The sequence below is a fragment of the Marmota marmota genome, unplaced genomic scaffold, assembly GCF_001458135.2.
Source record: "Marmota marmota marmota unplaced genomic scaffold, marMar, whole genome shotgun sequence".
Classification (NCBI taxonomy): Eukaryota; Metazoa; Chordata; class Mammalia; order Rodentia; family Sciuridae; genus Marmota; species Marmota marmota.
This window is the reverse complement of record NW_025999990.1, coordinates 6,751,132-6,775,844: the sequence shown is the minus strand read 5'-3', so window position 1 is coordinate 6,775,844 and position 24,713 is coordinate 6,751,132. Positions and strand designations below refer to the sequence as shown.

At 39.1% G+C, this 24,713-nt stretch overlaps 1 protein-coding gene across 1 annotated transcript; it reads left to right on the top strand.

The window, feature by feature from the left end:
* The first annotated feature begins 8,172 nt into the window (after positions 1-8,172).
* Positions 8,173-22,897, top strand: LOC107139372 (serpin B13-like). The gene is made up of 8 exons (XM_015482229.2): positions 8,173-8,443; positions 9,861-10,048; positions 10,571-10,627; positions 16,895-17,023; positions 17,388-17,505; positions 18,861-19,003; positions 19,208-19,363; positions 20,709-22,897. The coding sequence occupies exons 2-8, from the start codon at positions 9,884-9,886 to the stop codon at positions 21,111-21,113; spliced, it is 1,173 nt and encodes a 390-aa protein (XP_015337715.1). The 5' UTR covers positions 8,173-8,443; positions 9,861-9,883; the 3' UTR covers positions 21,114-22,897.
* Positions 22,898-24,713: the final 1,816 nt, after the last annotated feature.

The following is a 24,713-nucleotide window of genomic DNA, read 5'->3' as shown; positions in this document are numbered from 1 at the left end:
GATAAGTAATTGCCTTAAAGTCACACAGGAAGCAAATAGTTAACCCTGGATTTGAACCAGGCTGTCTGGCTGGATGTCTTACAGTTGAGAGATAACCACTACTTTATCTTTCCAAATAGAAGTAAAGAACACAAAGGATTATTTGCTTCCATTTTTTTTTAATTCTATATATGCGAACTGTGAAGCTAAAAACTTATTCAAGGTAAAGTTCTGGGTGGTGGAGTAGAGTCTTAGAGAATGCTGGTTCTTAAAGATTGTGGATAGAGGACTCAGGAAGCTGCTGTTTATAAGGTGGCAATAGCAGCAGCCAGGCAATATTAGAGAGAAGTTTCCATGCAAGGTTTGAAGCCATGGTCCACTTGTCTAAGAGCACACCCAGTCTCTCCCATTCCCAAACTGTGAAGGCCAGCCGTGGAAAACCCCTAAAGGGCATGCACTGGCCCCCTAATGAGGAGATTGAATGAAAAAAATAAGCCTTCCAAATGTGTGAAGAATACAACATAGTGAGGAAATCAACCTCAGCTGAGTTACTAGGTCAAACAAGAGACTTTAAACATGTAAATAATAAGATTAATAACATCCATCAAATAAGGCCAGGGAATTAAGAGATTCATTTATAGCTTCTGGGATTAACTTAGTTATTACAAATGATCGGTAAATAGACTGAGTATCAGAGTGCACACAGCTGAAGGTCAGCTGGAAGATTGAGTTTTGGAGTTCTAGGGGAAAAAAAGAATAAAAAGGTAAAGCAATAGAAAGTACTTAAAAAGGTTAAGAGCCATTTGAGGTAGTATATGAAGTTCCAACATTCATTAATGGACATTTCAGAGATAAGAACAGAAAGAATTGAGGGAATGAAGTTCCTTAATACGTACGAAATTAAAAACAATCATATTTCCACCCTGGCAAAATTATAGAGGATCAAAGAAAAAAGAAAGTACTCTAAAAGCTCGTGAGTTACAAGAAATAGAATTTATAAAATGGAATGAGAATCAGATTGAGCTCAGGTTTCTCTTTGGTCCTACAAGAAGAAAGAACCTTATTTTAAAGTTCTGAGGAAAACATTATGAAAGTCAACTGTCTTTCCCATACAAGTTGCGGGTATTCAAGTGTGAGAGCAACTTGCATGAACAAGGACTTCAAGTTTCCTACCTGTCACCTTTAACCTAAAGGAATGTCTGGAAGTTCCAGTCCAAAAAAATCTAAAAATGAAATGGTGAAGAAAATCTGGGATATGGCTAGCAATGATGGAGAGAGAGAGAGAGAGAGAGAGAGAGAGAGAGAGAGAGAGAGAGAGAATTCATGAGGGACTGCCATGTGTGAATATGGAGGCTAAGAAGTTCCAGCAATGGCCGTCTGCCAGCTGGATAGTCAGGACAGCCTGTGGCATAGTCCAGGCTAAGAGGGAAGTCTAACCACCAGGTGAGTGCACCACCAGGTGAGTGCAGGTGTGTGTGTGTGTGTGTGTGTGTGTGTGTGTGTGTGTGTGGTGGTGTGACTCCTGATATGAGCATGACTCCAAGTCTCCAAGACTGGGCAGCCAATGGTGTTATTCCATTGTGGTGTGTGTGTGTGTGTGTGTGTGTGTGTGTGTGTGTGTGTGTTTGGGGGAGTGCTATTTATGTCCACTCTGAAATTATGATTTGTGGTATTCTTCAGGGTCATAGCTGCTTTTTAAATGATATTTAGTCCATGGGGTAGTGTTATGTTGCAGCTTTGCCCCCTCATGATTGATTTATTGGGGAGTATTTCCTTCAGCTGAAAGGTGTTGCTCCACTGTTTTCTTTTCATAGTAATTGGGAATATTTTTTGGCACTTATTTTTCCTGTGCATACAAAGCATTTCCCGACTAAAAATGACTGGCAGCTGTGTGAAGGTACTTTCTGTGCCTCGTTTTGTTTACTTGGTTCAAGATTGCCCTCTTCTGTTGGAATAGTTAAGTGCAGTTTAAAAAATAAATGGTACTATAAACATGGATGTGGCTGCGTTACCATAGTGTGCTGATTTTAAGTCCTTTGGGTTTAGACCAAGGAGTGGGATAGCTGGGTCAAATGGTGGTTCCAGTCCAAGTTTTCTAAGGAATCTCAATACTGCTTTCTAGACTGGTTACACCAATTCACAGTCCCACCAGCAATAAATGAGTGTGCCTTTTCCCCCAAATCCTGTTTATAGCAGCTCAGTTCACAATAGATAAACTGTGGAAGCAAACTAGATGCCCTTCAATAGATGAATGAATAAAGAAACCATGGAATATTACTCAGCATTAAAAGAGAATAAAATTATGGCATTTGCAGGTAAATGCTGGAGTTGGAGAATATCATGCTGAGTAAAGTAAGCCAATCCCAAAAAACCAAAGGCTGAATGATCTCTCTGATAAGTGGATGCTGATCCATAAAGGGGGGGGGCATGGGAAAAATGGAGGAACTTTGATGGGACAAAGTAGAGGGTGGGGTGAGGAGGGGGCATAGGGGTAGGAAAGATGGTGAAATGAGATGGACATCATTACCCTAGGTACATTTATGACTGCACTTATGGTGCGATGCTACATCATGTACAACCATAGAAATGTAAAGTTGTGCTGCAATTGTGTACAATGAATCAAAATACATTCTGCTGTCATATATACCTAATTAAAATAAATTTTAAAAATGTAATAAAAACCAAGAAATTTTTAAAAAACAATCAAAAAAGATTAATATGGAGAAATATAAATATTCATAAAAATCTTCATGTGACAATATGGGTGAAAACATATATATATATATATATATATATGATCTTACACAGGGAAATTAAAAAAAATGGTGCCTTACTTGCTATCTTGTTGATCTGCGTGTTCACAGGTTTGAAATTAAGTGGCTTCTGTGACACTCTGGCAAAGTTCTATCAGAGGAATAAATATTGGTAAAAATATACTGACACTGTTCAGAGATTTTAGGATCATCTTTAGAAAATCCAAGTGATCAGCAGAAAATTTACCCAAAGAATATTCTTTACCATGGTTATCTAGATCTGACCCCCAATGCTCAGTAATAACTACTGACAGATGAAATAATTTTTTTAATTTATAGCATTTAATTCTGTTGAATGTTACCTTGTTATTTACTTATTGTAAGCATCTCCCCAATAGAATGAATATTTAAAGAGAAATAAGAATCTTTTATCATATTCATGAATGTACTTCATTACTTAAACTAGCATCTGATTCAGAGTAGATATTTAAAAAATATTTGTTGAATAAGTAAATGAGTGGAAAAACCCAAACCCATATTCACAGAAGCACCAAAACTATAAAATGTCTATGAACAAACCTAGTGAGAAATTTTTGGAATAACGCTAAAAGGGAAATATTAAAATATGAACATATGTTTACTAAACTGTCATGAAGTGAATATACTGCAACCACCTCACAAATAAAGAAAGAGAATATTATCATCACTCAAAAGTACCCACCTTGTGTCCCTTTCCAATTATCACTTTCTTCCTTCTCTTCAAAGTGTAACCAGCACGCTGACTTGTAACCCTTTCATTTAGTTATGCCCACTTTCCAAATTTCTGTAAGTATAATCATACTGTATGTATTCTTTTCTAATTGTCTTCTTTTTTTCCAATTTTGTTTGTAAAATTCTTCTGTTTTGTTGTCATCGCTGTGTAGAGTTTTAACTACGTGAACATTCCATAATTTATTTGCATTTACCGTTGCTGCACATTTGGATTCTGGGGTTGGGCTATCATGAATAATGCTGCTATAAACCTTTGTGTACATGCCTCTGGGGGGCCTGAGCTCACATTTACTTTGGGTGTATACCTCAGGTGGAATTGCCAGGTCATCGGTATATATATCTTCGATTTTGATAGTGTCTTTTGATTAGTGAATGTGTATAAATTTTATGTAGTACTATTTGTTAATCTCTACTGTTACTGCAAATGCTTTCATATATTCCATTTATCTCTTCAATCCATTTAGCAAATTTATGGTGCAGAGTAGGAGTCCAGATTTCTTTTTTCTCCTTGTGGATGTCCAATGGGATCAGCACAATTTAGTGTAAAGGCCACTCTTTTCTCGTTGTTCTGTAGCAACACTTGTTTTCTTTCTTTTTAAACAAGTATTCACATCTGTACTGATGCTTTTCTGGGTCTCTGTTCTGGCCTATCCTTTGTCAAAACCAGACTGACTTAATTATTTAATAATAACTCTTGCTATCTGAGAGAACAGGTCTTACCTCCGCCTCCTCCTCCTTCAGAAGTGTCTTGGTAACTCCTGGCCTTTGAATATTTCTTATGAATTTGAAGTCAGTGGCTAAATTTTTGAAAAATGAAACCTGTGATTTAGATTGAGTGATTTTGAGAAGATGGATATCTTTATAGTATTGAATCTTCTAAACCATAATTAAAACAAAATAGATTCCTCCAAAATCACATACAAGAGTATGTGATTTTTTTTATGTTTTAAATTGACACGTTAAATTGTATGTATTTATTTGGTACAGCATGATTGTGAGTGTGTGTGTGTGTGTGTGTGTAATAACTAATTATAGCTAATTAACACATACATTATCTTATATAACTTTTTGATACTTTTAAATTGTATATTTTAAAAAATTCTAAAACATATTGCTAGTTTATTAAAATATCTGATTTTTATTTTGATCTTGCATTAAATAATATTGTTAAACTGGCTTTTTAACTCTAAATGTCTCAATTCTTTTGTGAATGATAGTCTGCTTTTTCCTTTTGAATCGTTTTATCTTTTAAACAATTAACTAATTATTTAATTAATTATTTGCCTTATTGTGCTTGCTAGGATGCCTGCTTCAATTCTGAATGAAGGCAGTAATAGTGGGCATAGTGTTTTTTGTATGTGTGTATTAATGTTTATCAGCCAAAAATCGAACCAAGATTGCAATTCTTTCTTTTGGATTCAATGTATTAACTTTAAATTATTTGAAGTAAAATATTACTGTAATCAAGATTTTATTTTGATCAAGATTTGCATATACAATTAAAATTAATGCATATAAACTTACATTCCAGAAATTCTTAAACTCATATTTAATTTTAATTTTTTTTTTTTTTTTTTTTAGTATTGGGAATTGAACCCTGGGCATTTTACCACTGAGCTACATCCTCAGACTCTATGTTTTTGATCACAAAGAGAAAAGTAGTTTTTTTCTCTCTTCATTTCTATTTATAAACTCTATTTAAGGATGCATAAGATGATATGTTTCTTGTTCAATATATAAAAATAACAATCTTCCCACTTAATGGGTTAATTCTAAAAGGCTACAATTTAAGTCCAAAGATCTTGACAAGCCATGAAAAAGTATACCTAAGGGAGGATAATTACAAGAACTGTGGAGGAATTTTGGAAAGCAAGAAACAATGAGGGGCTTGGGCCAGATGTCCAAACGCTTTACCTGAGGTCAGGTGCCCTAGAAACAAAGCAAAGACAATGGTTTTTATTCAGATAATTTTTCTAGGAGGAGGAGATGTTTCTTGGAGAAAAACAGGACAGGGCAAGGGAAAAATGTGAATGGATCATGGGATTTCAGCTGGAAGTCAGCTTCTGGCTGATCCCATGGGAGCAGACTTTGCACTACCAAGTCACACCTGCTGTGAGGGGGTCTTTTCATACCCTCATGCCAACCAGTGGTGCCTGAGGTGTCCCCTGGTTGAGGGGAGGAGTGGTGCGTGGCTTCCAGACAGGTAAGTCCCTTTAGCTGAGAGTCATTGGGCCCAGAAAAGGAAGCTCTGTACTATCAGCCTAAATAGCAACGGTGGCAGATGCAGGGTGATAGGTGCAGGGCTGGGAAAGAGACACACACCACATTACCGGCTTGAAGAAGTAAATGCTACAATCAGCATCAGTAACGGACATGCAGAGGTTGCACCAGGACAGGGAGTTGTGGGGCAGGGGGAAATCGTCAGAACTCTGCTTCAGGGACTATCTCCTTTCCTTACTCAGAAGCACAGGAACTATTTTTATGGTTTTAATCATTAACATATTTTCTTCAACTGGGGCAGTTTTACAACCAGAAAGAAGAGACAGATAAAATAGAAGGGTAGTGGGAGCCCAAGATTGGGGTTGTGAAGATTCTGACAGTTAGACTCAGAGAGCATATGGAAGGGGTCTGGGACGGGCTGGAGGGGCTTCAGTGCCCAGCAGGATGGAGCAGGTCCTGGTGATGAAAATAGCTAGTGCACGACCCCTGGAGTGGGCTGCCACAGGAGAGGCAAGGCCAGGTCAGGGAAGCGAGAGGCCATCCACATGGCTGGTGCTGGTGGCACTCAGGGTGGACAGGGAGGCCGGGTGCAGAGCACCCTTGGCCCTATAGTTCGGGAAGGGGCAATACAAGTGTAACTCTCCAAGGGGACATGGAGGCAATGCAAGGAAGAAAGGCTTGGAAAAGCAAGAGCAGGGGGCAGACAAGGAAAGGGGACCTTGCTTCCCCATCCCAAGGTAGTGGTGGCTGTTCCCAGAGAAGACGTTGTGGGACATAGTTGTCCTCAGGGGAAGGCCAGGTTTGTCTGTGAGAAAGGGCCAGGAGGAAAGGCTTCAGAAGAGAACAGAGGGCACCTGGACAGAGCTATGCAATGAGACAGAGAGGGCCACAGAGAAAGGACAGGGAAGACACAGACTGATAGGAATGTTAAAATACGGAGCATTATTGTCAACGCAAGGATTTCATGCCGTTTTATAAAACTAAGGTCTCTATTTCATTGGCATCCAGGGTTTATTTTATAACTAAGTGTTAACTCTTTCTACACCTTACTCAATTTGCATATTTCTTAGTGACAACTAGAAAACCCCACAAAGCTAATTGTATACTGCATTGAGTTTACTAAAAAAAATGAAAGGAAACTGAGTATGGAGAGCGGCACCAGCAGGATCCACCCCTAAGGCTGCTCTTCTTCGGGCAAAGGGGGAGCGAGATGCCCTTGCTGTTGTTGTTTAGCAACAATGATAAATCTTCACACCCTACTGAGATCTAGACCAATCCAAATGCTGTTTCTTTTAATGAACTAGCAGAGCCAGTAGGGATGCCCCAGGGTTGGCAGGAAAAACTGGAATTTGGAGGTGTAATTTCCTGTGAAGTTTTGTTCTTTAGTAATATTCTTTTCCTAAAATTAGGGAGGTTTTTGGATATTTACACATTATTGGTACTTAACACAGGGTGTGGTGCATCTAGACTCAATAAATATTTATTGAATGAATTGAAATAAATGTTTTAAATTAATGGACAGAATACATGAGAACAAATGTGGTTTTGTGTGGTGTGTGTGTGTGTGTGTGAGTGTGTGTATGTGTGTGTGTGTGTGTGTGTGTGTGTGTATGAGAGCCACATGCTCCTTTTTCTGGTTCTTTTCTAGCAAGACATTTTTCATTTTCTTCTTTGCACATGGCATCCCAAAGTAATGCAACTGCAAAAACTAGCTTTATCATGGAGAATGGCTTGTCAGGACATGACTCTGTTCATCTGTGGTAACTCAAGTATGCCTTTAATTCATGTCTTCATCAGACTATATAAACCAGTGGTTCCCAACCTTGGCTGCATAACCCAGTCACCTGGGGTGATACAAATGTGGATGCCTGTAAATATTCCCATTCCAGAGATGCTAGCTCAGGTAGTCTGTTTTTTTTTTTTTTTTTAAGTTCCCTGGGATATTTTAATGTCCTTCCGAGGTGCAAAACAACTGCTCTAAACAGTTATTTCCAGAGGGTCCCCAGTATCACTAGGAATGAAGGCTCCCTCCAGCCTCCACCCGTGGGTCATAATTCATTTGACCTGGATATTCTATTTCTACCCTTTAGTCCTTGTTTGGTTTCGAGCTCCTGCTTTAATTCTTGTTTTGTTCTGTGGTTAATTTGGATCTCTTTATGCTCAAGCTCCAAAAAAAAGAACTTCTACCTGTAATCCCAGCTGCTCGGGAGGCTGAGACAGGAAGATTGCAAGTTCAAGGCCAGTCTCAGTAACTGAGTCAGGAGGCCCTAAACAACTCAGTGAGACCTTGTCTCAAAATGAAAAATAAAAAGGTTGGCCACTGGGTTAAATCCCCAGCTACCTCCTGCCCTCATTCCCCCAATTTTTTTTTTCCTAAAGGATTTTGGAGTTAGAATTTAAACTACTCACTCCCTCTGTGTCTAAAGTGCATACTCTGTGAACTATAGTTGATTCACAGCTGCTCACAACTTCAAGTGAATGACTTCATGGCCAAGAATGAAGATATAAGGAATTAAATCCTCAGTTTTGTCATAAACCTTGCATGATATTTTTATTAGGGAAATTATCATTGAGAAACCAAATGTTGTTTCACTGGAAATACAAACTGTAATGACTAGGGAGAGGCAGAGACAAGAGCTATAAATGAAGGATCTGAGCTGCTCATTTCACATAAGCTTCCTAGTTCCTTGTGCAACCACATCAGTCTCTCCAAGAGCCAGGTAAGTTCTTCTTTTAGCTAACTTAAGACTTCTGTGTTTTGAGAATATGAATGTTTATCAATTTGAAAGAAGTACTTTTTATTGTGCATAGACTTTTCTTTAGGCGGCTTTATTTAATTCTGGCCTACATGACCATAACAACGTATCTTCATCTTATTTTTTTTTAACAATACTTTTATTTTATTTATTTATTTTTATGTGGTGCTGAGGATTGAACCCAGGGCCTCACCGTGCTAGACAAGTGCTGTACTGCTGAGCCACAATCCCAGCCCTCTTCATCTTGTTTAACCTAAATTAATTCATTTTATTTCTGAGTAAAACCTATGAGGAATTCCTATAGGAAACCTGAGGTTGATATTGAAGACATAACAGTTTTCATAGGATGTCTTAGCAGAGATAAACCTCTCAGCTTCCCAAAATATGCGCATTAATTTATTTTGCATTTATTTTATTCTTGTTTTCGGATTCTTCTTAAAGCCTTTGTTAAATAGTTATAAAGTTGCTGGTGATTAAGAAATGTAAAAAAAAAAAAAGCATGTTCTACTTTTCTGTTAGAGAAATATTAGTTGATCTTTAGAAATTCTTATTATTTTTTGTGCTGGGCATGGAGGTACATGCATAATCCTATACTCAGGAGGCTGAGGCAGGAGGATCCCAAGTTTGAGCCCAGGCTGGGAAACTTAGCAAGACCTTGTCTCAGAATAAAAATAAAAAGGGCAGAGTACCCTAGGATTCAATCCCCAGTTCTGAAAAAAATAAGTGAGATAACAAAAGTAATATTTACCAAACAAGCCTGAAACTATACAGAAAAAAATCAAATAAAAAAAGAAAACCTCCCCGCTCCACCTAATAATCCACTCCTAGAGATGTTTCATTGACCTTCCGTGAAAATTTTACCCAGAGTCAAGTTTTCCTGGAGCTGGGGTTGGAGTTTAAGAGGTCGCTGTTCTCTGGGCTGGATTCTGGCTCAGTTGAGAGACAGACAGCACCAGCTACAGGCAGGAGTCCTGGCTTCGTTGTGGTCCAGGCTGCTTGGACTTGAGGCCAGTGGGGATTCCTCTGCCTCCTGGACCCTGTGTTGCTGCACAGGCTGGGCCTGGGAGGACAGAGCTGGGTTTGCCTGGAGAAGCCAAGCAGGAGGAGGGAGGAGGAGGAGGAGGCGGTGGGGGGCAGAGCAGGCAGGTTCTGACAGAGAACAAGAGAGAATTAAACCATTAAGGCGTTAACTGCGAGCTACTAGATGGTGTCAGACTCCAGGTGACTCACATCTCCCATCAGGAGAGGCCAACAGAAGGGTAAGAGGTAGCCAGCCATGACCTGGACCCAGAGGGTGAGAATCCCCATTTTCTGGGTCAATGCAGGGAGAGTTCCCGTGGCACCCAGCAGTTCAGTCCACTGACTGCTGTTGCTGTTCTAGATCTCACGGAAACCAAAACCGCCATGGAGTCGCTCAGTGCCGCAAACATTCATCTGGGGCTTGATCTTCTCAAAGAAATGAGGAAAACAAACGATGGCAACATCTTCTTTTCCCCCGTGGGCATCTCAACTGCCATTGGCATGCTCCTCCTGGGGACACGAGGAGCCACAGCCTCCCAGTTACAGAAGGTAGGGGCTGCCTTTGCTTTCCACGCACAGGTTGTGTCTGGGGACCAGCCTTTGAGAATCACCTTGAAAACACGCTCATCTCGACCTGTAAGCCAGGAGCAAAGCCCGTGAAGACAGGGAGGAATTTCAGGTCCCTCAGGGAAGTTCTCTGCCCTCTCCAAATGCCATCACGCCATCTGCTCCTTGATGCTTGACATTCCTTTGGGTGGGGGCTGCGTGAGTGGCCTGTCCAAGTCACTACTCTCATAATTCAAGATAGAACCTGAAAAGCAAAAAACTATTGGGAGAAGTGACATCATCATCACCTGACATAAATGACACCAAAGACGAATGCATGAACGAATACGTGCAAAGGCTGCTCTGAAGGGGTCAGGGGCAACCTGGACCTTCTTATGACCTTAGCAAGGGGATAAATGTCACCTGTATCCATGGAGGTCTTTTAAACAAGCATCCACTTCCCCCTGACTGATTGTTTGTGAGGTTTTCTCTGTTCTGACCACTGCAATATTTTCTCCCCATCAGGTATTTTATTCTGAAAAAGACACAGAAATCTCCAGAAAAGAGGTTGAAGAAAAAGAGGTGGGACACATGCTTTATAATCGTCAGTTTGGTTACTTATTAGGTGTGGGATCACTGGGGAAAAGGCGTGGGAAAAGCATGAAAGAGGAAACATTTCACACTTATTATTATCAAGCAATAATAATCACTGTAGGTAAATGATGTTGCTGGCTGTATTCATCCATTTTTTTGTGGTTATAACAAAATAACTGAGGCTGAATAAGTTATAAAGAAAGGAATTTCTTTATTTAGCTCACAATTTTAGAAGCTGAAAATCCACATTGGGTGGCTCCATCTGTTTGGCTTCTAGTGATAACCCCTTTGATGCATTACAATGAGGTGGATAAGGAGAATAGAAACTGTTGCATGCAGAAAGGACCAAGTTTGCAGGCTGACCTTGCTTCATAACCAACCCACTCTCAAGAGTACTAATTCGCTTTGTGAGACTAGCATTGATCTTTTCTGAGGGCAGTGCCTCAAGCAGTCTAACCACTTCTCACTGGGTCTCTTTAGTGTTCCACCACCTCTTAATATCACTGCACTGGGGAGTAAGCCTCCAGCTCGTGAACTCCTAGGGGACAAACCACTTCAGAGCCAGCACTAGATTATACAACAACAATAAACACTTAATATTAAGAAGAAGCATTAATGAACAATGACCTCTGTGAGCGCTATTGGGCTGAAGAGCCCTCAGAGCAGAATGGATGGGTTTTGGAATTAAACACGTTTGGGTTCAAGTGCTGGCTCAGGCACTTAAGAACTATGCTACTTTGAACGAGTCATTTATCTTCTTTGGCCCTCTGTGTAGTAGCAGTAGAGGATCTGGAAAACACTGCTAACTCACCGGTGGTGGTGGTAGTAGCAGGTGAGACTATCACTGAATTTCATTCATGTTTTGGAACTTATTTAAAAAAAATATTAGCACAGGACCATTGATCTCCTGGAGTCTCCCCAGCTTCAGTATTCTAGCATGCCTTGCCCAGTCTGCCCAAGTATGGGGAAGGATGATGGCCATTAGGTCAGGGATGATCAGAGCTATCAGGAAGGGCACGACTGCTCTGATGGCAGTTGGTAGTCCAGCCCCCTGCCTTCGGAAAATCCACTCAAATCAGTAGCACTATGAGCTGTTCATTTCATAATCTCAAAAGGTAGGTTGATTGTGTGGCTCATTTGCAAGGACGGAGAGTCAGGCTTCCTTCCAGGGTTTGCTCAATAGGGTTAGGTCAGGCGGCTGATAGGCTGTGCACTCAGCTGAGGCATGCAGTTGTTTCCAGAGCACATTCCCTCCCAAGCACCACAGTCCCTGGAGAACCTTTATGTCAATTAGGCAAAGACACGTTGCCTTGAGAGATGCCCCTCTCCATGGTGAAGGGCTTGGTGGCCGGGTGGGAGTCGAATCCCAGGTTTGTGTGGACACAACCCATACGACCCTGTGAGGCAGCTCTGTCCCTTCTCCAGGATTATTTCGGGAGCCACAGAGGTATGTGGAAGAGTGGAATTGCTGATCAAAAGGATATTAAGACAGGAACACATAGTAGGGGCCATGGACTCTGATCTCATGAATAGATGGAGAAACAGATAAGCAAAGTGATTTGCCCAGAGACAGGCTTGACGTGTACCATTTGATTACCATGTGAAGTCAGAGTATTCTGAACCTTGCTTTTAAACACTGATGATAAAATCTGAAGACATATTTACAAAGGCATAGGGAATAATCCAAGTAACACCCTCTAATTCCACCTCCCAGTATAAAAAACATACTATTACTAAATTCCCTGGTGCCTCCTAAGTACCTTTTCCGAGCACAGCCCCTGGTCTCCTGAGAGGGGAGTTCTGCTGCCTTGAATTAGGTGTTCATCATTCCCATATACTAGCGATTTCATTGCGTGTAGACTTTTTTGTTCATTATTCTTTTGAATAACTTGTTTTGTATTCAGCATTATGTTTACAAGATTCGACTATATTAGGTGGATATTTGTAGCCCCAGTTGATTCATTTTCACAGGTCTTTACTGATTTGTTCTACTGATGGGGACTGACTTCCTTCCTTCCTTCTTTCCTTCCTCCTTCTTACTATGAACGATGCTGAAGTGACCCTTGTCAGCTCCCTGGTTTGCCAGAGTGAGGGTTTGTCTAGTCCTAAGCTAAGCCGAAGTGGGGCCATTCAAGTGGCTGTTGAACACTTGAAATGCATTTAGTTTGAATTGAGATGAACTCTAGGTGTAAAATACATGTGGGATTTGAAGAGCTTAGTATGAGAAATGAATTATTATTTTATATATGTATCATCTGAAAGTAACATATGATATTTATCATATATTAATATGCAATTAATTTCATATAATTAATTACATGTAATTGACAATATGCAATTGATACACAATTAGTAATTATATATTAATCAATATGTAATTGATATTTTGTACTGTTTTGGAACATTTTTGTCACCTAGGAAAGAAATGCCCAAACCATGAGTAGTTGTTCTCCATGGGTCCCCCACCCCATCACCTAATCTCCACCCTGGGCAGTCACTAATCTACTTTCAGTATTCAAACATTTGCTTATTCGGGACATGTTTTTTTTTTTTTTCTTTTTTGTTTTTTTACATTCCTCCTCTCTAACTATAATTACATATCCTTTGGCCAACATCCCTCTTTCCTTTGCTCCCCTTAAACACCTAAGCCATTCTACTCTCTACTTCTGTGAGAGCAACATTTTTGAATTCCACATATGAGTGAGATCATGCAGCATTTGTCTTTCTGTGTTTGTCTTATTTCACATAATAGTCTCCAGGTTCTTTCATATTGTCATGAGTGACAGAATTTCATTCTTTTTATGGCTTAATATTATTTCACTGTGTATATATACCGTGTATTATTTATCCATTCATCTGTTTCTTCTTACTTTCAAAAACATGGTTACTAGAGAATTTAAGATCATATATGTGTCTCACTTTTGTGGCTTACCCTATATTTCTATTGAATATAATGTGAACCTGAGCAGCACAGTGTTTAGTTTTATTAAATATTACTAAATTGTTTGCCAAGGGGATTGTACCATACTTATACTCCTCAGCAGGGTATACAAGTTCATTTCATACGATTGTGACTTAAAATCCTCCTGACTTTACAATTCCCAGTCATCTGTAACATATATCTATATTATCTGTCTCTACTGGTGTTCATATGACGTTTGCCTTGTTAATTAAGTGAATTATATCAATAGAATTTCTAATGGTAAGACATTTGTTCAGTTGTGAAATAACCAACTTGGTCATGGTATTTTAAAAATTATACATTGTTGGATTGAACTTGCTAACATTTTGTTAGGAGTTTATAAATGACATCATTTGGCAACATTTTTATTGTATTGTTCTTGTTCAGTTTTGGTATCAAAGTAACACTAGATTCTTAAAATGTGGATTATTTCCTCTTTCTGTTCTCTGAAAAAAATTATATAATTCAGAAATTCATCTAATTTCTTGGGTAGAATTTGAATTAAAACTCTTTGGCCTAGTTTTTTTTTTAATTAGAGAATTTCTTTAATCAGACATATTTTGATTCCCTTCTCATTTTTCTTTTTGTGCATTTTATAGATATTTTCTTTTTTTTAAAGGGTAATATTTTATTGTATGGATACACCACATTTCTTTATTCATTCATTCGTTAATGTATATTTGCATTGTTTCTTTTTTTATTAGTTGCTCAAAACATTACAATGATCTTGACATATCATATATCATACATTTGATTCAAATGGGGTATGAATTCTTAATTTTTCCATGTGTACAGATTCTGGATCACATTGGTTATATTTTCTTTATGGTTCTCATTGCAATTACATAATACAACAATCTATTATTTTAAGCTGATAACCACTTAACTTCAATCACATGTAAAACTGTTACTTTACATCTCTGTCTCTTTCTCCTTTAGTGTATCAATGACACAATTTACCTCTTTTTATATTGTATATTTATCAACAGATTTATGATTAATTTTATGCTTAAAAAATTCCACATCACATTTAAAAGTGGTTTGTGCAGATATATTTTGATGCTATAGGATCTTACATTTATATATATACTTTTACCAGGAAACTTTATGTTTTCATAGGGTTTGTTGCTCTTTATCATCCTTTTGCTTAAACTTGAAAGACTCCATTCTGCATTTCTTGTAGGCCAAGTCTGGTGGTGATAAAGTCCCCCAGATTTTGTTTATCTGGGAATGTCTTAATTTCTCATTGGTTTTTGAAGGACAGTTTTGCTGGAGATACTATGGTTGATTTCTTTTAATATCAAATATATTATCTCACTTCTTTACAGTCTTGAAGGTTTTGCTGAAAAATCCTCTCGTAATTGAATCAAAGCTTCCTTATATGTTGCAAGTTGCTTTTCTTTTGCTGCCTTCAAGATTCTCCCTTTGTGACTTTTGACAGTTTGGTCATGTTGTGCTGCAGTAGAGATCTCTTAAGCTTCATCCTAGTTGGAGTTTTTAGTTTTTTTTCTTTTTAATTTTTCTTTTAGTTGTTGATGGACCTTTATTTTATTCATTTAAGTATGTGCAGTGCTGAGAATCGAACCCAGCGCCTCAAACATGCAAGACAAGCACTCCACCACTGAGCCACAACCCCAGCCCATAGTGGGAATTTTTTGAGTTTCATACTCATATATCCATTTGTTTCTTCAGATTTGTAGCCATTATTTCTACCAACAGACTGACGGAATTTTCTCTTTTTTTCCTTCTTTGGCTCCCATGATGTGTGTGTTGTTCCACTTAATAAAGTTCCATAAATGCCTTAGGCTCTCTTCACTTTTCTTCATTTTCCCTACCTCTCCTCTGTACTGGTGATTTTGAATGACCTGACTTTCAGCTCACAGGCTCTTTATTCTGCCTGGTCAAGGCTGCTGTTGAGTTTCCCTAGTGATTTTCTTCAATTCAGCTTTGGTATTCTTCAGTTCCAGCATTTGTTTGGTTTTTCTTCATCATTTCCATCTTTTTTGTCAATATTATCATTTGGTCCATGCACTGTTTTCCTGACTGTGTTTAGTGGCCTCTCTGTGCTCTGTTCTAATTTATTGAGTGTCCTCCTGCTGGTTATTTTGAAAATTCTGTCAGGTAATTCATCTAACTTTTTCTTAAAAAAACCCTTTTTTTTTCAGTTGTAGATGAACATAATCCCTTTATTTTATTTGTTTATTCATATGTGGTGCTGAGGATTGAACCCAGGGACTCATGCGGGCGAGGCAAGTGTTCTACCCCTGAGCCACAACCCCAGTCCCATCTATCTCTATATCTTCTAGGTCAGTTTTTGGAGATTGTTTCATTGATTGAGTTTTGCTCTCTTGTTTTTTGTATTCCTTGCTATTTTTTGTTAGTTTTTGGCATTTGAAAAATTAGCCACCTCTCCTATGGTCTGCTTTAGTATATGGAGTACCTCCTTCAATTAGAGATTCTAGAAACCCTCAAACTTATTTTCAGGGGACTTCTCAACCTTGTGACATAATCTGTAAGAGGTTTGTTGTTTTTTTTAGTTGGAGCGCCCTGTGCTGCCTTTCTGTGCTACTGCAGACTCTACTGGCCTTTCTGTTCCCAGGTGCAAACAGGTCATCCACTTCAAAACTAAAATGCCCTGTCTTTGCATCCACTGTGATTTTAAGCAGACAGATATCACTAAACAGGCAATGAGACCATTCTCCTCTTTGTTCCAGAGATGTGTTCGGGGTTAGCTGGCCCTGCCATGGAACACACTTCAGCCCTCAATCAGAAAATGGATGGATCCTGTAGGAAATGTCCAGAAAAGCTGATTGTCTCCCAGAGACAGTGATAAATCTCATTTTAGTTCTATGTGTAGTTCTGAAAAATGGCTACTTATTCCATCTTATCCACTGTCTGTCTAGAACAGAAATTTCTAAACTCTGGTAGATAAGAATTATCTGGGGGGAATTATCTACTTCTCTTAGGTGCCTGGAGTGTCGTGGGCAGATAAAAACAGTGTATAAAACATAGTAGACAATTGAGACCAAAAATGCAACCTGAGTCAGAAAAGAAAGACCTGTGGTGTTGGGCTGGTGGACAACGCTTCTCTGTGGAGCTGAGACTTGTCATGACTTACAGGATCATATGATTCATGTAGAAGCTAACTGACATCTAGGGGCCACAGGGAACCCACAGATTGCACTCAAGGGTGCCCACCTGAGGGGAAGACCCAGTAGCTGAATCCTCTTGAAGGAGAATCTAGGTTTGCCTTTGCCCAGATAACCTATTGAGTTTTTGTCTTGATTTTCAAGATTGAGAAGACAGAAGAGATCCATCACCAATTCCAACAGGTTTTGACTGAAATAAGCAAACTCACTAATGATTATGAACTGAACTTAGCCAACAGGCTGTTTGGAGAAAAAACATTCCTCTTCCTTCAAGTAAGTTTTGCTGTGTCCACCACATCTGTGAGTGTTAGTTTGAATGGCCAAGTGACCATCAGGACTGTGGGTCCTAGGGGTGTGCCACCTAAGTTGGCTGCTTGGCTCTACCCATATCACTGATGGTCTGTGCCCCTAGACATTTATTTTTAACTCTGGCATTCTGAGCATGATTTTTGCCTTAATCCTCTTGCATCTGCATAAAGTTGTGTGTGGAGGCATTTAAAGTGATTTTCCAGGGAATTCAATGTTTTTTTTTTTAACCTTAATCATCCTAATCAACTGGTACTTTTATTTAGACCTGTTGGTAATTGACAAATTGACTATTAAACTCCTCTCTATATCTTTCCTGTTTTTCCTAAAGAAATACTTAGATTATGTTGAAAAATATTACCATGCATCTCTGGAACCTGTTGATTTTATAAATGAAGCTGATGAAAGTCGAAAGAAGATTAATTCCTGGGTTGAAAGTCAAACAAATGGTAGAGTATGGGGGGTCATTGGTCATACAAAGACTTCTTGACTGTCTTCTGTGAGTGAAGCCCTGGGCTTGGTTCTGCATGGGAGCCAGGTGGACACTCTGGGAGGGGCTTGAGATGGGTTTTGCAGGGTTGAACAGGCAGGGCTGGGCGTAAAGGGGAGGACACTGCAGATAGTGAAATGGACACAGCAAATGGGGAGACTCAAGGGGAACCAAGGAGGGGACCGTAGGAAGCGGCTGTGTGGAGACCCTTGGAGGACTCTTTGGGCACGGCTGTGTATTAGAGTACCATTGGGGTTCCTGGACCTGGGCTCCTGCCTCTCTTGAGTATATTCTTTCCTGCATATCAAAACATCTCTGTTTGTGTCTGGGTCCCCAAGTGCAAATGTCACAGAGAGTTCCCTTTCCCTTGTTACATGAGAAGCACACAGCTCTCCATCAAGACCTGTCTCTGCTACCTACAGCTGGGGCCACCTGGGCCTCATCTCCACTTGGGCATCATTCAGGGATGATACAATGCTCAGTCCCATCTACATCAGAGAATTGGATGAATTCCTCTCCCCATTATCCCCTTCTCATTCCCTAGTATGGGTCAAAAACACGAGAAATACTGGAAAGAAAAGTTAATGTGGAGATTCACTTTGGGAAACAATAGCTGATATTTAGCATTTTTTATTCCATTTGTCAGGGAGATTGCTGTTATTACAGAATGCGCCTCTTTTTCATGCGTCATTTAAAGAAAGAAACTTAAAATAATCAGAATATAAGGGTCTTTCAAAAGATCGGCTGAACAGTGTTTTCAGAATGTAGTGTGGGATGGACTGAACCCAGAGCCCAAAATATCAGCTCCATTTTTCATAGAATAAGCAATCTCTCAACCTCAGGTAGGAGCCATATTGACTAGGGAAGAACAGTTGCACACCAAGTGCTTATGATGTGCCAGATAGTGTTTGAGGCTTTCTACATATTAAGTCACTGACTCCTTCCAACAACCCTGTGAGGCAGGTTTTATTCCTATTTTACAGATGTGGAAACTGAGGCACAGAGAGCTTAAATAACTTGCCCAAGATTCCTCAGCTGATAAGAGGCAGAACTGGATGCCATCAGAGGCAATCTGACCCCAGAGCCGGGACTCTTAACCATCAACCTCAATTTATCCAGTGGGATAAATAGGCGATGGGCAGAGTGACAACCTCCCCACCGATTCTGCAGCGAACGCATTGTCGGCAAGGCCTTCAGGTGCTGACCTGGCTGAATTTTCAGTAATCAGTCAAGGCTGTCTGCTTCCTATCTGCCACACATACCATCTTTGATCTGGAAGATGGACCAGTCTTTCCTTTTTTTTTCTGTTTGCAGAAAAAATCAAGGACCTGTTTCCAGATGGCTCTCTTAGTAGCTCTACCAAGTTGGTGCTGATAAACACAGTTTATTTTAAAGGACAGTGGGATAGGGAATTTAATAAAGAAAATACCAAGGAAGAAGAATTTTGGCTGAATAAGGTATGGTTCTTTATTTACGTGATGTGCTTTCACATGGAGTATAAGATCTGAAGTCATATTTGAGCAAACATACACTGATGGCAAATGCCCTTCTGTGACTGATCTTTAGCATCATTATTATCTGATTACTTCAGTGAGCTAGCTTGTTGCCTGTGCCTTTGTCTAATGCCTTTTGACATCCTGTGCTCTGTTAACTTGTTGCAGAATACAAGTAAGTCTGTGTGGATGATGGAACAGCACCATTCTTTTAGTTTCGTTTTCCTGGAGGACTTGGAGGCCAAAATCGTGGGGATTCCGTATAAAAACAATGACCTCAGCATGTTTGTGCTTCTACCCAACGACATAGAGGGTCTGGAGAAGGTAAACCCCTTGGTCCCTACTGTGCTTTCCTTTCCTAAGTTTTTGCTCCCAACACTTGTGCTCCAGGAGTCTGGAAGCAGGTGTCTGAGTAGCAGCTGGTGCCTGGTGGTGTACACTAGATCATTTCTCCCTCTCTGCAGCCACAGTGGAGCTCTGCAGGGGAACACTAAATGGTATCAGGCTCACTGGGAATAACCAGTATTCAGATTTTTTGGGGGTGAGCTAAAATGAACATTTAGGATTCAGTAAGAGTTCTAAAGATTCCACGACATGGATCCTTTTCTTGGAAAAAAAAAATCACATACACTCATTTACAGCAAATTTTCACCCACTTTGCAGTAAAACGTGAATGTGGCTAATGTCCTGAGTTCTGGACATCAGGAAGGCTTCGTTTCAAATCCCTATTCCTTTAGTAGCTTTCTGACCACTGACCCTTCTTACCTTTCTTGAATCTCAATGTTTTCCCAGGCATAAATCAGGCTTCATGGTGCTTAATATGTAATGTTGTATGATTAGGGAGATGGAGCCTTGAATGGGTGGAGGGTATAGAAAGCACTCAATAAATGGTAGCTGCTGCATGGTTAAATACCAGATTTAGTCTGTGCTGTGAAACTTTGCTAGTACCATTATAAGATGGAAATATTTTGGGAGAGCCAAGTGGCAATATGTATGAGTTCTTTAAGAGTATTCATTCTCATATTTAAAAATGTCAGTTATGAGAATTTCCCTAAGGAAATAATTCACAAGATAAAAATTGCCCTTCTGAGTCAAATCAGTAATTTCAGCATTGAATACATTAGGATACCCAGGTAGAAATTCATAGTACCTACCGTTTTTAATATTTGCAGTATGTATCAGCATCTTTCATAATGCCTGGTACATACTAATGTTTGTAAAGTGAATGAAGAGATGAAATGTATCAGTTTGATGGGAATATTTTCTAGTAATTTGAAGGTATTTAGGGGAGATATGCAATAGAGTGAAAAACTTAAATTACATAAAGTAGACATTCACTGTGATTGTAACTGTGTAAATATATGTGCACATATAAAGACTGGAGGAATTGGTAAAAAATGAAATACGTATCAAGTTGCTAGAATAAGACATGACTTATTTTTAATCTTTAAAAATTCAATAAATGGTATTGAGTTTTCCCACATACACAGATAATTTAAGGAGAGAAATAGAAATGCCTGCTATATAGTGACAGCAGCAGGGTAAAATGAAGTTTCACTTGTATTTATTATGAAAACTATTCATTTCTGATACAAATCAGTACCTTGCCGTTTTAAATTTTTATCTACAATCATGCCAATCTGCTTTCCTCCCCCCTCTTAAAAAACAGATTATAGATCAAGTCACTCCTGAGCAATTGATAGAGTGGACCAGGCCGGAGCTTATGGAGGTCAGGAACGTGAACTTGCGCTTGCCCAGGCTGGAGGTGGAGGGCAGTTATGAGCTGGAGCCGGTCCTGGCAGCCCTGGGGCTGCGCGCGGCCTTCAGCGAGAGCGGCGCCGACTTCTCGGGGATGTGCGCGCGCTCGGGGCTGCAGGCGCAGAGGTTCCTGCACCGGTCCTTCGTGCAGGTCACCGAGGAAGGCGCGGAGGCCACGGCGGCCACCGGCATAGGTTACATGGTCTCATCGGCCGGGGGCTGTGAGCAAGTCCACTGCGATCACCCCTTCCTGTTCTTCATCAGGCACCGCGGGTCCGACAGTGTCCTCTTCTTTGGCAGATTTTCTTCTCCCTAAGAAAGTCGTGGCCATGACCTTGGAGATCAGGAAGCAGTGTTGGGGCAGCGGTAGGATCCTGGAAACCGTCTGTGTCTTGAGCTGCTGGCCTTCCAATCCGAACATTAAACCGGTGATTTAATGACGTAATAATGTGTATTTATGACTTTCCTTGAAGGTGAAAGTCCTTTTGTTTGTGTCCTGCAGAATGTGAATCAGACCCAAACTCCTTGATACTCCCAGGGGTTTCCTTTGGAAGTAAATGAACCTCTTGTAAAGTCTTGTGCATCAGTGGGGAGAAGGGGTATCTTGGATAAAGAGAGTGGATTCTTCTTGGGATTTTAGGGGTCTCTTTGGTTCCAGTATTTTGGCATATTATACAAGTAAAATACGACAATCATTCAATGTGTGCATTCCTTGTTTCTTTTCAGCAGATATTGTGTAACTGCATACAGCGGAGGGAACTTAGAAACACATTAGGGAAAGGTAAATTAAAATGCAAAAGCCAGAGCAAAATGAAATAATATTCCAGAGAGAGAGAGAGAGAGAGAGGATTCCCTTGTTTTCACCTTCCAGTCAAACATAATCCACTCTTATGTTCCATAAACATTTTGATATTGGAAATGCATGTAATAAATTGAGGAGATAAATGTTATAGCCATCAGTACTCCTACATTGTCATTTTTTTTTTTTTAGGTTTTGGAAAGTAAAAACTTGAAAAAACTTTTAGAAGACTAGCTGTCCCCATTTATGTATCTCTGTTATATTTTTAGTGAGACATAAGTATTACCCAATTTTTTTTTTTTTTTTTTTTAAGATTCTTTTAAAAAAACTTGGAATCTTTTCCTGGTGCTCTTCATTGTAAGCTTGTTTTACTTTTATCAGTTTTTAGTTAGATCACCTTACTGACTTATTTTTCAACAGTCTTGTTGAACTATAAATTACATACCATAAAATTCATGTACATTGTAAACTACAGCTAACTGATTTTTGGTAAATTCCCAGAGTTGTGCATCCATCACCAAATCGAGGTTTGGAAGATCTCCATTACCCCTAAAGCACTTTCCTCATGCCTGTTTCCATTCCCAGCCCCAGGCAGTTACTTATTGGTTTTCTACGTTTATAATTTTTTCCTACATTTCATATAAATGGAACTATACAATGTACATTTTGTGTGTCTTCCTTCGTTTGCATAATGTGTTTGAGTTTTATCCTTTTTGAGCAGGTATTGATGCTTTTAAAAATTATTAGTACATTTTAACTACACAGAATAATGGAGTTCATTGTGGCATGCATCGATTCTTAATGCATTTTTATTGCTGAATATTGTTCTGTTTTGTAGAAAAGAGGCATTTATTTATCTAGACACCAGCTCATGAACCTTTGGCTTGGTCCCACTCATTGCCATTATGAGTTATGAACATTTGTGTACAGGTCTTTGTGTGAATGTAGGTTTTTGTTTCTTTTGGGTCTATTCCTAAGGGTGTCACTGCAAGGTCATATGATAATTTGTTTAGCTTTACAGAAACTGTAAACTGTTTTCCAGTGTTTGTATTGCTTTACATTCCCACCAGTAATGTATGAACTTCTAGTGTCTCTACATCCCTACCAACATCAGTGTTTTTATGATTACAGTCCTTCTAATGGGTGAAGGTGGTATTGATTGACATTTCCATGATTAATCAAGTTCATCATTTTTATGTTAGTTATTGGCCGGTTGTATGCCTTCTTATAATCTAATCATTTGTTTATTTTAAAATTAAGTAATTTGTCTTCTTCCTGTATTATTGAATTAAAGACATTTTTATATACTTTGGCTATAAGTCCTTTATCAAATCTATGATGTATAAATATTTCTTCACAGTCTGTGGTTTCTTTTAGTTTTAATATTAAATTAAATTAAAAATTTAAATTAAATTAAATGTTATTTTTCATATTATTTAAAAATATAAATAATATTTTTATTTATAATAATAATAGTTTTTAAAGATATAATTTACATATCACAAAATTTCTAATTTAATGTGCACAATTCAGTGGTGGGTACATTCACAGAGTCATGCAGTAGAAACATTTGTTATCTAATTTTAAAACATTTCTAATCCTCCACAAAGAAACTCCATATCCACTAACCATGATTCCCAGTTCCTCCCTGCTCCAACTCATGGAAATCATGATTCTACTGTCTATTTCTCTGGATTTGCCTATTCTGGACATGTTATATTAATGTCATAATTTTTCATTTAGCACAATACATTCAAAGTCCATCTAAGATGTAGTATGACTTAATATGTCATTCTTTTTTAATTTTATAATTTTTAGATGTTGATGGACCTTTACTTTATTCATTTATTTATATGTGGTGCTGAGAATCGAACCCAGTGCCTCACACTTGCTGGGCAAGTACTCTACCACTGAGCCACAACCCCATCCCAGTATGTCATTTTTTACTGTTGCTAATAATACATTGTGCAGATATGTCAGATTGTGTGTATTTGATCATCAGTTAATAAACATTTGTGTTTGACTTTTTGGCTCTTAAGAATAATACTGCTAAGAATACTTTGTGTATAACTTTTTGTAAGAATGTCTACACTTAGGAGTGGAATTGCTGGGTAATATGCTATTTTTATGTGTTTCATTTTGAGGAGCTGCTAAATTGCTTCCAGTGTAGCTGCAACATTTTACAACCCCAGGGCAATGTATCACACTCCAGTTTCTCTGCATATTTTTCTCCCCTTCCCTTCCCTTCCCTTCCCTTCCCTTCTCTTCCCCTTCCCTTACTTCTCCTTCCCTCCCCTCTTCTCTTATCCCTTCTCCTTCTTCTCTCTCCCTCCCCCACCCCGCCTCTGGAGAGATTTATTAAATTTATAAACTAACTTAGGGAGATCAGATGTATTTCTGGTTTTGAGTTTTTCTGTCCTGGAGCATAGTACGTCATTTCATCTGTGTCTACTTTTATGTCTTTCAGGAATGTTTTCTGATTTCTCATATGGCTTTTGGATGTTCCCTTTTGAGCCTATACCTGGGCATTTTTTCCTTTTGGCTGTCATAAATGGCATCTTCCATTTTTATGTACAGATAATTGAATAATGAATTTGTTTTATGGTTGATTGCAGATCTTTTTTGATAATTTTGATGATTAAATTTCTGGTCTCTTGTGGGCTGAAGATTTGGAATTCATGGAAATCTGTCAAGGTGAGTTCTGAAAAAACCTTCTCCAGTCTGTTGCTAGTGTGACTATCCGGTACCACAGCAGCACCTCTATGAACCCCAGCACCTTGGTCCCAAGCAGCGTGATTACTACAAAGAATGGAGTGTTTTGAAAGATAGCTTTTCCATGCATTAGGTAGGTGTGTAAACAAAGCCTGGTGGCACACACCTGTAATCTCAGTGACTGGGGAGGGTGAGGAAGTAGGATTACAGGTTTGAAGACAGTGCCAGCAACTTAACAAAGCTCTGTCTCAAACAAACAAACAAACAAAAAATAACAAAAAAGAGCACTGAGGATGAAGTTCAGGGGTAAAGCACCCCTGAGTTGAATTCCCAGTACCAAAATAAACCAGAAGGGGTTTGCAATCTGCTCTGTGGAAGAAAAACAGGTGGTTCTGGAAAGATGAA

Coding starts and splice junctions, on each gene's coding strand:
- LOC107139372 (XM_015482229.2), top strand. CDS start 9,884: ATGGAGTCGCTCAGTGCCGCAAACATTCATCTGGGGCTTGATCTTCTC. Junction 19,004..19,207: donor AAGAATTTTGGCTGAATAAG/GTATGGTTCTTT, acceptor AACTTGTTGCAG/AATACAAGTAAGTCTGTGTG. Junction 19,364..20,708: donor ACATAGAGGGTCTGGAGAAG/GTAAACCCCTTG, acceptor CTTAAAAAACAG/ATTATAGATCAAGTCACTCC.